The 14,060-nt window shown below is 41.6% G+C and overlaps 1 protein-coding gene across 15 annotated transcripts in view; it reads right to left on the bottom strand.

The window, feature by feature from the left end:
* The window catches only part of ubap2l (ubiquitin associated protein 2-like), a 92,074-nt gene that overhangs the window by 58,827 nt on the left and 19,187 nt on the right, over window positions 1-14,060 (bottom strand). For all 15 annotated transcript variants that reach the window (XM_082970299.1, XM_082970295.1, XM_082970305.1 and 12 more), the window contains 4 exons: window positions 10,553-10,630; window positions 6,244-6,354; window positions 5,853-6,027; window positions 5,525-5,620 (listed from right to left, as the gene is read on the bottom strand). In XM_082970299.1, the coding sequence (XP_082826425.1) occupies window positions 5,525-5,620; window positions 5,853-6,027; window positions 6,244-6,354; window positions 10,553-10,630 (460 nt within the window). The remainder of the gene's footprint in view (window positions 1-5,524; window positions 5,621-5,852; window positions 6,028-6,243; window positions 6,355-10,552; window positions 10,631-14,060) is intronic.

The raw sequence follows: 14,060 nt of genomic DNA on the forward strand, positions 1-14,060 counted from the left end.
GCCATATTATGGTGCATTCGGAAAGTATTCAGACCCATTCCCCTTTTTCACATTTTGTTACAGCCTTATTCTAAAATGGATTAAAAATTTTAAATTAAATCCTCAGCAACCTACACACAATATCCCATAATGACAAAGCAAAAACAGGTTAACAAATGTTTGCAAATGTATTAGAAATAAGACTGAAATACCTTATTTACATAAGTATTCAGAGCCTTTGCTATGAGACTCGAAATTGAGCTCAGGTACATCCTGTTTCCATTGATCATCCTTGAGATGTTTCTACAACTTGATTGGAGTCCACCTGTGGCTAATTCAATTGATTGGACATGATTTGCAAAGGCACACACCTGTCTATATAAGGTCCCACAGTTGACAGTGCATGTCAGAGCAAAAACCAAGTCATGAGGTTGAAGCAATTGCCAGTAGAGCTCCGAGACAGGATTGTGTCGAGGCACAGATCTGGGGAAGGGTACCAAAACATGTCTGCAGCATTGAAGGTCCCCAAGAACACATTGGCCTCCATCATTCTTAAATGGAAGAAGTTTGAAACCACCAAGACTCTCCCTAGAGCTGGCCGCTTGGCCAAACTGAGCTATCTGGGGAGAAGGGCCTTGGTCAAGTAGGTGACCAAGAACCCAATGGTCACTCTGACAAAGCTCCAGAGATCTTCTGTGGAGACGGGAGAGCCAGAACCCTCAAGAGCCAGGACCCTCATCTCTGCAGCATTCCACCAATCAGGCCTTTATGGTAGAGTGGCCAGACGGAAACCTCTTGACAGTAAAAGGCACATAACAGCCCACGTGGAGTTTGCCAAAAGGCACCTAAAGGACTCTCAGACCATGAGAAACAAGATTCTCTGGTCTGATGAAACCAAGGTCAAACTCTTTGGCCTGAATGCCAAGCGTCACGTCTGGAGGAAACCTGTCACCATCCCTACGGTGAAGCATGGTGGTGGCAGCATCATGCTGTGGGGATGTTTTTCCAGCAACAGGGACAGAGACGAGCCAACCTGACAGAGCTTGAGAGGATCTGCAGAGATACTCAAGTCTGTAATCGCTAACAAAGGTGCTTCAACAAAGTACTGAGTAAAGGGTTCGAATACTTATGTAAATGTAATATTTCATTTATTTGCAAACATTTCTAAAAACCTGTTTTTGCTTTGTCATTATGGGATAGTGTGTGTAGATTGATTAGGGAAAAAAACAATTTACCGTAATTTCCGGACTATTGAGCGCACCTGAATATAAGCCGTACCCACTGAATTTTACATTTTTTTTTTTTTTTGAACATAAATAAGCCGCACATGTCTATAAGCCGCATGTGCCTACCGGTACATTGAAACAAATTAACTTTACACAGGCTTTAACGAAACACGGCTTGTAACAAAAAATTTGCAGTAAGCTTTAGTTGTCTTTTTGCACTGAGTCAATTCCTCACGCTGCTGTTTCCAACGTCTTATCATCGACTCATTAAAACCAAGCTCCCGTGCAGCAGCTCTATTTCCTTTTCCAACAGCCAGATCAATCGCCTTCAACTTGAAAGCAGCATTATATGCATTTCTCCGTGTCTGTGCCATGATGAGGGTGACAAAATGACTACCGTAATCAGAATGATGGGAAGTTTGAGAGCGCTCGATTTAATCTAAACAGTAAACAAAAAAGTTGTTTGACCTTAACCCGTTCGGCAATTTCATTGGTCTAATGCAGGGGTCACCAACAGGTGCCCGCGGGCACCAGGTCGCCCCCAGGGACCACGTGAGTCGCCCGCAGGCCTGGTCTAAAAATAGCACAACTCACTAGCAGGCCTGGTCTAAAAAAAGCACAACTCACTAGTGAGCTGCGTCTGAAATTGAATTGTATTCTGTTGCTATTCTTTTTAATCACATTTGCATTTATATATACTGCTCAAAAAAATAAAGGGAACACTTAAACAAAACATCCTAGATCTGAATGAAAGAAATAATCTTATTAAATACTTTTTTCTTTACATAGTTGAATGTGCTGACAACAAAATCACACAAAAATAATCAATGGAAATCCAATTTATCAACCCATGGAGGTCTGGATTTGGAGTCACACTCAAAATTAAAGTGGAAAACCACACTACAGGCTGATCAACATTGATGTAATGTCCTTAAAACAAGTCAAAATGAGGCTCAGTAGTGTGTGTGGCCTCCACGTGCCTGTATGACCTCCCTACAATGCCTGGGCATGCTCCTGATGAGGTGGCGGATGGTCTCCTGAGGGATCTCCTCCCAGACCTGGACTAAAGCATCCGCCAACTCCTGGACAGTCTGTGGTGCAACGTAGCATTGGTGGATGGAGCGAGACATGATGTCCCAGATGTGCTCAATTGGATTCAGGTCTGGGGAATGGGCGGGCCAGTCCATAGCATCAATGCCTTCCTCTTGCAGGAACTGCTGACACACTCCAGCCACATGAGGTCTAGCATTGTCTTGCATTAGGAGGAACCCAGGGCCAACCGCACCAGCATATGGTCTCACAAGGGGTCTGAGGATCTCATCTCGGTACCTAATGGCAGTCAGGCTACCTCTGGCGAGCACATGGAGGGCTGTGCTGCCCCCCAAAGAAATGCCACCCCACACCATGACTGACCCACTGCCAAACCGGTCATGCTGGAGGATGTTGCAGGCAGCAGAACGTTCTCCACGGCGTCTCCAGACTCTGTCACGTCTGTTATGTGCTCAGTGTGAACCTGCTTTCATCTGTGAAGAGCACAGGGCGCCAGTGGCGAATTTCCCAGTCTTGGTGTTCTCTGGCAAATGCCAAACGTCCTGCACGGTGTTGGGCTGTAAGCACAACCCCCACCTGTGGACGTCGGGCCCTCATACCACCCTCATGGAGTTTGTTTCTGACCGTTTGAGCAGACACATGCACATTTGTGGCCTGCTGGAGGTCATTTTGCAGGGCTCTGGCAGTGCTTCTTCTGCTCCTCCTTGCACAAAGGCAGAGGTAGCGGTCCTGCTGCTGGGTTGTTGCCCTCCTACGGCCTCCTCCACGTCTCCTGATGTACTGGCCTGTCTCCTGGTAGCGCCTCCATGCTCTGGACACTACGCTGACAGACACAGCAAACCTTTTTGCAACAGCTCGTATTGATGTGCCATCCTGGATGAGCTGCACTATCTGAGCCATTTGTGTGGGTTGTAGACTCCGTCTCATGCTACCACTAGAGTGAAAGCACCGCCAGCATTCAAAAGTGACCAAAACATCAGCCAGGAAGCATAGGAACTGAGAAGTGGTCTGTGGTCCCCACCTGCAGAACCACTCCTTTATTGGGGGTGTCTTGCTAATTGCCTATAATTTCCACCTGTTGTCTATTCCATTTGCACAACAACATGTGTGAAATTTATTGTCAATCAGTGTTGCTTCCTAAGTGGACAGTTTGATTTCACAGAAGTGTGATTGACTTGGAGTTACATTGTGTTGTTTAAGTGTTCCCTTTATTTTTTGGAGCAGTGTATATTTAAAAATGACAATATCTTAAAAATATTTCATTATACATGAGTTTAGATAAGTTTAGGTGAACTCTGACCTACTCTAGTTCAAAGGTCAGTATTGTGCGCGTGAAAAAAAACTGTGCTCGTGGAGAGTAAGCTAGCGGGTGCAGCGAAGATGGTAGCTGAAATCAGTTTCTTGCCCCAAAAACATGGCAGAAAAAAGGAAGAAAACGTATCACTTTCACAACGATTGGGAGGAGGAATAATTTTTTACGACTGTTTCATCGCTCACTGTAAAAGTGACCCAGACGTCCCCAAATTCTGCATCATTCACCTGCAGGCGTTATGTGCAAAAGTGATCGGCTTTGAGCACGTGATGACTCCCGTTGTAAAAATCATAAACAACATCCGCTCCAAAGCAAAACAGCACATGATTTTCAAGGTGCTATTGGAGGAGATGTCAGCTGAATATGGTGACCTGCTGCTACACACAGAAATCCGATAGCTCAGCAGAGGACGAGTTTTACTTCGTTTTTTGTCACTTTTGGGTGAAATCAAAGAGTTCAAGCAGTCCAAAGGCGAAGACGTCTCACTGCTAGAGGACACAGAGTGGACACTGATCTGATGCATTTAAAGCCAAGATGAATATGTTCTCTGTGGATTTACAGAAAAATAAAGGTGCTGCACTTTCCCTCTGTGCTGTCGGTGCTGAAAGACAATGCTTCTGCATCTGAGACATTTGACAAAGTTGCAGAAAAGTACTGTGAAGTCATAAACAGACTTGGGCAAGAGTTTGAGAATAGGTTTTGTGACCTTCATCAGCTTGAGCCATGTGTGTCGTTCGTTTCCAATCCTTTCATGAATGTGGACACAACATTCTTTGCTGAGCAACTAAGTACAACGTTCAACTTGGATGCTGGACAGGTGGAAATTGAAATCATAACATTGCAAAATGACCTCCACCTCAAAGCCTACCAGGCTGCACCAAACTTTTGGTGCCTTGTTGACACAGAAGTACAGTGGAGTATGCACAGCAGCTATGAAGGTTGCTAGCCTGTTTGGTTCAACCTATCTCTGTGAATCAGCGTTTTCTGACATGAACTTCATCAAGAACAAACACAGAACACGCCTCACTGATGCACATCTGAAAGACTCACTCACAATTGCAGTGTCAATTTACACACCAGATTACAATACACTGGTGAACAGCATGCAATGCCAGTCTTCCCACTAACAAAGCAACAGATACCAGATGTTGTCAGTGGCAACATGGCAGTGCCATGGCGAAGTTGAATTAAAATATTGAAGAATTGTGTTCAATTTAAAAGTGTGTTAAAAAATGCAGCAGATTTGGTCATTAGTTCAAAATGTGACAAGATTTATTTAAAAATAGAAAAATCTACTTAACATTACATAATTGATAACTTTTTGAAACAGTGCAACATAGTTCATGATTTGTTAAAAGGGTTTGTCAGTGGCTAGTGAAAATGGGACATTTTTCCTATGAAATGTAGTGATATAAGTGATCATCTGAAAATGTAACAATTACTGAGATTAGAGTGCTGAATATTGATATGTTTCCCACCTTATTGTCATTGTTGATAATTATTGTGAGAAATTATTAAAGTGATCAGTTTCTTCACATAGATGAGTATCATTAATCATTATTAATAACGTATAACTAAAGGCAAACTGAGCAAATTTGTTATTTCAGAAGAGCGTATCAAACTGGTAGCCCTTCGTATGACTCAGTACCCATGAAGTAGCTCTCAGTTTCAAAAAGGTTGGTGACCCCTAGTCTAATGAAAGCTTCATGTCGCCAAAAAACTGAGCACGTCACAGAATGTGTTTTTTTGGAAAAAAAGAATTGAAAGAGGGGAAAATCCATATATTAGCCGCGTCATTGCTTAAGCCGCGAGGATCAAAGCGTGGGAAAAAAGTTGCGGCTTATAGTCCGGAAATTACGATAATCAATTTTAGAATAAGGCTGTAACATAACAAAATGTGGAAAAAGTCAAGGGGTCTGAATACCTTCCGAATGCACTATGTAGTGGAGAAACTTACCTCTTCCTCTGCCTCTCCCCCTATGGCCTCGCTCTGTGCCCCTGCCTGCTATCCCAGCAGCCTTTCCTCCATCCAGACCATTCTCCTGCCCACGGACTGAGAGGAGAGGGAACACGCATGAGGTAGTGAGGGAAAACAGATGCGTTTAAAGTTAGAATGTCTGTTAAGTCGCTACAATGCGGGATTTTTTCTTCTTTAGAAATCTAAGGTGAGAATGTTTGTGGCACACACTGCCCCTCCATGACAACAGCAGGAGCTACAAAGGGTCTACACTGGGGTGCCAGTGTCACTTCCCATGACAATGCAAAGGTATGTGATCTCTACTCACACTCTCGTCCCCTGCTGGCCCCTCGGCCCCTGCGCGGGGCCCCACCTCTACGACGTGCCACGTCCCTCTCTGCTCCCCTCTCCCTGTTATCCTTTCCTTCCTCTCCGGTCTCGGCGTGGCCAGGCTCCTTCTGACCAGACACTCCTTTCTTCTTCCCCACCATCTCCCAAGAGTCCTGAGGAGACAGGTGAGGTGACCGACAGGGTTCAGTTTGATTATGTTAGGCAAAACCTAACTTTGACATAAGTAAAAAAATGTAGTCTCCCACTGACATGAATGCAAGACTAAATGAAAATGTACTTAAGTGGAAGTAAGGATTCGCCCTGTAGTGAGCTAGAATAACTCCCTCCCTTCTGTCCAACTATTAAGCCCTGACAAAGACCAAACTCACAGTATCTGGGCTACCCTCCAGCAACACATTGATGGCTCTGTTGACATCTCCGTTGCAGTCGTGCAGAGCGATCATGGACTCATCCTGGTCCTTGCCTGTGATGTCAATCAGCTGGACGGGGGAAACGGATGAGAATCTTCAGTGAGTATATTGCCATGTAGCCCTATACACTCGTACCGATATATGGGTTGAAAATGGCATATTTGGGCACTGATTAGCACCTAAAATTGGAACGCAGCGACTGTACAGTAACATGCTATAAATGACGTCAGAGCTCAGGCTCTGTGCTTCACAGTGCTATATGGGTTTTGATTGACAGCCATTCTGAACTTGAACACCACACGTGACAAGAAGTTGCCCACATCCCTCCTCCTAATTGGGCAACTTTTGCAACAACAACAAAAAATTGTCCGAATGAGGGAAATGCTGTAAATTAAGAGGACTCTGTGTATTTTGAAAGATGAGACTATTTTAACAAATACCGCTTTGATGTCATACAAACAAGCCAAACACCCTTCCAAATGTGCACTTCACATTTCCATATCATTAAACTCATGTCATATACAGTGTCAACATTTATCATTACTATGTCTGATGTAGTTACAAGATGACATGGCATCATACCCTGGGTTGATCTGAACAGAAATGCACTCATGACTCCTATGCACACCAAAATTACAAATAAGTATCTCTGAATTGCTTTGTGAAAGCCTAACACTAAGATTGTATTTTATAACTTAGCTAGTCATGTTGGCAATAGAACAAGCTTTGAAATGACGCCCACCTGACCCTGTTTGTGATTTAAAATGGTCCGTTTTTGGATTGCGTAAAATGTAATAGGTGTGATGGCGGGGATGTAGGGTTGTATTCCAAACAAAACTACAAGTGTGCCTGCTCTAGTTCCTAAACCACAGTTAGGTCAGCTCAAAAAAAGCACCTTATAGTTGAACACTCTTCTTTGAGTCATAAAAGTACATTGAAATTACTTAGGAACTGTGCACACTTTGGAGAGGTGTGTTGCCACTTGGGAGACACCAGTTAGTCCTCTGTCAAACCCTTGTCATTTTTTGGTCTTATGTTACACCTACCCCATATTTTCCAGGAATATTGTTATGTTACTGAATAAATGGAGTATTTTCAGATTTCGTAATCAACAAATGCAGCAAAAAGTACAGTAAATGTAAAATCCACATAAAACAGTATAATGTTTGGATTCAGTCTTGTGGTAGGTGAACCTGTTGTGTACTCAACTTGTCTAATAAATTGTCCCATAATCTCAGAACTGTTCCCTTTCAATTGCTACCATGCTTATGCCTTTCATATTTATTCTGTAAGAAAGATTTCAATATAGCCCTATCCACATAGGCCAATTACCCCAACTGTTAAGAAACACCTCTTTGATTAATTTACTTCAAGAAGTAAAGCTAAGCTCTAGTTAGCAGACCAGAGCAAAAGATGCTAAAGGTGGTTTGATGCTGCAAGTGAGGACACTACAGTTTCCGTTAGTTGGCAATTGGCGGCTTTTGGCCAATAAAATAAATGCAAAGTCAATAAATAAAACAGTTGCTTGGCCGCGAGAAAAAAAATCCCAATGCTTTTTTCATTGATAGAAATACCAGTTGAAGGAAATACATTTGACCATCATGCTTATAGGTCTATAGGCTAATTTGCATAATTTTGTGGAATTCAAAATTGTCCTGTGTATTTTCGTTAGTCATCAAGCATCTTATTTATTCAACAACTATCACACGCGAAAAGCATACAGAGCCTATTTTGAGAAGGATTTCTTTTGCAGCTCTTCAGCTGGTTGCTGCTAGAGTAAAACGTGTGCTTTTATAAGCCCATTCATTGCGCAACAATTCTAAATACAATTGCGTGTTAAAAACAGTTTGTGCATGATTAAAGCGTTACTAGTTTTATTTCTCAACTGGTAATTGAAGAGCGCCTCCCATTCACAATTCAAGTGCAAGCAACAGGCTATCAGCACATCACCCACCACTTTACAATGTGAGCTGGAGACATACTTAATTGTTTGAAATCTGAATTTTTATTTCATATTATGAGGCATGTCTTACCTGGCATCAAAGTAGCCAATAGGCAAAATCCAACCATGGAAATGTGGAGGCAATTCTTTTATAAAAGACTTCATAGGTGCGCGTGAGTTTCCTACCATTTCTACAGTTCAGTGTGCCAGTTATGATTTTCATATGCGCATTTTCATGGAACAGTTTCATTTCAATAATAATGTTTTATTTTCTCAAAATCATTGCCACGTGGTTAATCATAAAAATCTGAATCAAAATGATAAAAATCTAAAAGTCAACTAATGCGAGATCAACAGCCTCTGCAGACACATTGTGATCCATTGGCGGCTAAAGATAAGACTGAATGGCAACGCAGCAATAGGACTACAACTTCCATTGCCCTTTCACACCGAGGATTGGTGATTATCGAGGGGGAGATTGTTGTAAAGATTTTTCTAAAAACTTACTGTGAGGAACTATAGTTTTAATATATCATTCGCAATGGATGAAAAAAACACCTTCCCACATTCCCGCTCAGCAGGCCAGGTACTTCTATGCGTGTTCAGGTGTTCAGGCACTCTCTCAACATTATCAGGACAGAGAAAAAACAGACACTTGCACATCGCTCACATGGCACACTCAAAACAAAATAATGAAATAATTGACAAATCTCGTAGATTATGGTTATGAAATAAACCAAAACTGGTTCATCACAAGTGCAGCAGGTTGTGAACTCTGCAAACAACATTTCCACTCAGAATGATAACTGTAATTGGCTAATTAACATGCATTACACAAATGTTATGTAACCAAACGATGGGGATTAACGGCATATTTACTACTGGTGAAATACGTAAATGGAGAATTGACAAAAACAAAACAAAGGGCTAACAATTCACACAATGAAACAATTCCAGGCTGTATCACAACTGGCCGTGATTGGGAGTCCCATAGGGTGGCGCACAATTGGCCCAGTGTCATCCGGGTTAGGCCGTCATTGTAAATAAGAACTTGTTCATGACTTTCCTAGTTAAATATAGCTTAAATAAAAAATGTAATAAAAAATGAAACGCACCAATCGGCAGGAGAAGAGCCATTCTGCCACACCACTCCCCTTCTTGTCTTAACATTTTAAATGATACTCAAGACATTATCTTCACACATATTTTAGACACTTTACACTGACAGTCGCAACTCAATCAGCCAGGCCTATTGCCACGTGCGCTGCCTAAAGTGTGGGCTTGCCAAACAGGCATAGGCCGACACGCTTGTGATTTTAAACAATCCACAGCTATTTTTTTTAAAAGAAGCTAATGATCCTCAATTCCTCTGTGGCTAAGACATGCTTTCTGGTGAAGTATTTTTAATGATTATTTCTGTATAGACCGGAGTTATTACATAATTTTGGCAAATGTATCTCCATTTACTTCCCTATTGGACTCTCTCCTGTTCTATTGGTTCTTATCAACTTTTTTTCATTGTCTAGAAGCCAAAGACACAAGCCTAGTCGTATTGGCAACCCATCCTAGTTGTTGCATCTTTAGATTCCCGCTCTATCTAGGTTTCTAACAGCGATTCTCATCGGTCACATATGGAACGCTATCAGATGCGCTGTTTTGAATGGTGTTTTCCCAGGTGCGCTGTTCTCCCCCGCAAATTGGAATTTGGCAAATGTTTGAAAGTGACGTTTCATTGGCTGCTTCAATACATGAGTTGCATGTTCTGTTAAGATGCATTACCATAATCTAAATGTGATTTCTGTCATTCTAAGCACAGTGGGCGGACTCATTAATGGGTTATGCACCAAATCAAATCTTATTGGTAACATACACATGGTTAGCATATGTTAATGCGAGTGTAGAGAAATGCTTGTGTCTCTAGTTCCGACAGTGCAGTAATATCTAACACGTAATCTAACAAATTCACGACTACCTTATACACACACACAAATGTAAAGGGATGAATAAGAATATGCACATATAAATACATGGATGAGCGATGGCCGTGCAGCATAGGCAAGATGCAGTAGATGGTATAGAATACAGTATATACATTAGAGATGAGTAATGAAGGGGTAAATTTCTCAAATGGTTAGCAAATGGTTAGTAAATTAAAATGTTCCTGGACACGTTGGCTGGCACCACATTTTCCTAAAGGGAAACCCTGGAACAATATTTGATCTCTTTGAATGTACACCAATGTAACGGAGCTCCCTTCAGCCAGCAAAAAGGGTCTAAAAGTGCAGTGGGATGCTACATGTGATGAAGGGTGAGCTAAATTCTCACCTGCTTGACTTTCTCTTCAAAGTCAGCATCATTGTGGTCCGAAATCATCTGCGCGAGTCGGATCTGCTCAGCAGTGGCCTGTGTGGAGAAAGGGTGGAACATGAACTTCTAAATCACCACAAAGTTGTTTAAAAGAGTCTCTTATGTAATCTCAATGACAATTTATCCACCCATTAAGAATTGGTTCGGTACTACGTGTAGCTTTTCCATCACTATCAAACAATTAATGGTTCTATTCAATCCGGCAAATGCTGCATGACTGCTCAATCGGAAATTACCTTTACATTTCTATTGCGCAATCTAACGCTTCAGTGATACAGATTGGATAGAGCCCCAAGTAAAAAAAAATGCACAGGTGGGTGATCCCGACAACATAAAATCATCCAGAACTCAGTGTTTTCCACTTAAATTAGTATAGGTCATTTTTCAATTCGCTAGTCAGAAAAAAAGTTGTCCAAGCCCTCTCCACTAGAAGGAACGATATGCATCTACTAGCTATCTATTGATAGGACAGATGTCGTCCTGTCAGTCACCAAGCGAGTGATGACAGGAAAACACTGCTGGTTTGACAATCTGCCCCGCCTCATGGTACCTGTGGGCAGTGTTATTTGTGCACTGGGTTGGTTGTAGTCCAATTTCATTACACGGAGTGAGAGCAAAATTCTTCATCGTTCGTGAGAGAATTTCAGGGTTCTTTTGTGCTACCATTTTACTCACATACAGTGCATTCGCAAAGTATTCAGACCCCTTGACTTTACACACTTCCTTACGTAACAGTCTTATTCTAAATAAATATATTTTCTCAATCGACACACAATTCCCCCTTAATGCCAAAGCAAAAACAGGTTAATTCTTTTTGCAAATTTATTCAAAATAAAAAACAGAAAAATCTTTACATAAGTACTCAGACCCTTTGCTATGAGACTTGAAATTGAGCACAGGTGCATCGTGTTTCCATTGATCATCCTTGGGATGTTTCCACAACTTGATTGATGTCCAACTCTGGTAAATTCAATTGACTGGACATAATTTGGAAAGGCACACACCTGTCGATATAAGGTCAGGGAGGTGACCAAGATCCCGATGGTCACTCTGACAGAGCTCTAGAGCTCCTCTGTGGATATAGGAGTACAACCATCTCTGCAGAACTCCACCAAAATCAAGCCTTCGTGGTAGAGTGGCCAAACGGAAGCCACTACTCAGTAAAAGGCACAGGATAGCCCTTGGAGTATGCCAAAAGGAACCTAAAAGGACTCACTCCTGTAGCATCATACACAAGAAGAATCGAGAATGTAATCGCTGCAAAAGGTGCTTCAACAAAGTACTGAGTAAAGGGTCTGAATACTTACAGTTGAAGTCAGAAGTTTACATACATTTAGGTTGGAGTCATTAAAACTCACATTTTCAACCACTCCCCAAATTTCTTGTTAACAAACTATAGTTTTGGCAAGTTGGTTAGGACATCTACTTGGTGCATGACACAAATCATTTTGTATACAGACAGATTATTTCACTTATAATTCATTGTATCACAATTCCAGCGGGTCAGAAGTTTACATACACTAAGTTGACTGTGCCTTTAAAAAGCTTGGACAATTCCAGAAAATGTAATGGCTTTAGAAGCTTCTGATAGGCTGGCTCATTGACATCATTTGAGTCAATTGGAGGTGTACCTGTGGATGTATTTCAAAGCCTACCTTCAAACTCAGTGCCTCTGTGCTTGACATCATGGGAAACTTCTGTCACCATGAAGTGCTTTGAGAGATTAGTCAAGGATCATATCATCTTCACCGTACCTGACACCCTAGACCCACTCCAATTTGCTTACCGCCCCAAAAATTGGATGTAATAAATGTATCACTAGTCACTTTAAACAATGCCACTTTATATATTGTTTACATACTCTACATTACTCATCTCATATGTATATACTGTACTTTATACCATCTACTGCATCTTGCCTATGCCGTTCGGCCATCGCTTATCCATATATTTATATGTACATATTCTTATTCATTCCTTTACACTTGTGTGTAAAAGGTAGTTGTGGAATTGTTACATTACTTGTTAGATATTACTGCATGGTCAAACTAGAAGCACAAGCATTTCGCTACACTCACATTAACATCTGCTAACCATGTGTATGTGTCCAATAAAATCAAAAGAAATCAGCCAAGACCTCAGAAGAAAAAGTTTTTAGACCTCCACAAGTCTGGTTCATCCTTGGGAGCAAGTTCCACATGCCTGAAGGTACCACGTTCATCTGTACAAACAATAGTACGCAAGTATAAACACCATTGGACCACGTAGCCGTCATAACGCTCAGGAAGGAGACGCGTTCTGTCTCCTAGAGATGAACGTACTTTGATGCAAAAAGTGGAAATCAATCCCAGAACAACAGCAAAGGATCTTGTGAAGATGCTGGAGGAAACAGGTACAAAATAATCTGTATCCACAGTAAAACTATACTATATCGACATAACCTGAAAGGCCGCTCAGCAAGGAAGAAGCCACTGCTCCAAAACCAAACATAAAAAAGCCAGACTACGGTTTGCAACTGCACATGGGGACAAAGATCGTACTTTTTGGAGAAATGTCCTCTGGTCTGATGAAACAAAAATTGAACTGTTTGGCCATAATGACTATCGTTATGTTTGGAGGAAAGGGTGGTGGGGGGGGGGGGGGGGGAGGCTGGCAAGCCAAAGAACACCATCCCAACCGTGAAGCACGGGGGTGGCAGCATCATGTTGTGGGGGTGCTTTGCTGCAGGAGGGACTTCACTGGTGCACTTCACAAAATAGATGGCATCATGAGGCAGGAAAATTATGTGGATATATTGAAGCAACATCTCAAGACACGAGTCAGGAAGTTAAAGCTTGGTCGCAAATGGGTCTTCCAAATGGACAATGACCCCAAGCATACTTCCAAAGTTGTGGCAAAATGGCTTAAGGACAACAAAGTCAAGGTATTGGAGTGGCCATCACAAAGCCCTGGCCTCAATCCTATAGAAAATTTGTGGGCAGAACTGAAAAAGCGTGTGCGAGCAAGGAGGCCTACAAACCTGATTCAGTTACACCAGCTCTGTCAGGAATGGGCCAAAAATCACCCAACTTCTTGTGGGAAGTTTGTGGAAAGGCTACATGAAACATTTGACCCAAGTTAAACAATTTCAAAGGCAATGCTACCAAATACTAATTGAGTGTATGTAAACTTCTGACCCACTGGAAATGTGATGAAAGAAATAAATGCTGAAAAATCATTCTCTACTATTATTCTGACATTTCACATTCTTAAAATAAAGCGGTGATCCTAACTGACCTAAAACAGGGAATTAATACTAGGACTAAATGTCAGGAATTGTGAAAAACAGAGTTTAAATGTATTTGGCTAAGGTGTATGTAAACTTCTGACTTCAACTGTATGTAAATGTGATTTAAGTTTTTTATTTCTAATACATTAGCAAAAATTTCTGTTTTTGTCATAATGGGATATTGTGTTAGATTTTTTT

Source organism: Salmo salar, chromosome 27 (assembly GCF_965601325.2).
Source record: "Salmo salar chromosome 27, fSalSal1, whole genome shotgun sequence".
Classification (NCBI taxonomy): Eukaryota; Metazoa; Chordata; class Actinopteri; order Salmoniformes; family Salmonidae; genus Salmo; species Salmo salar.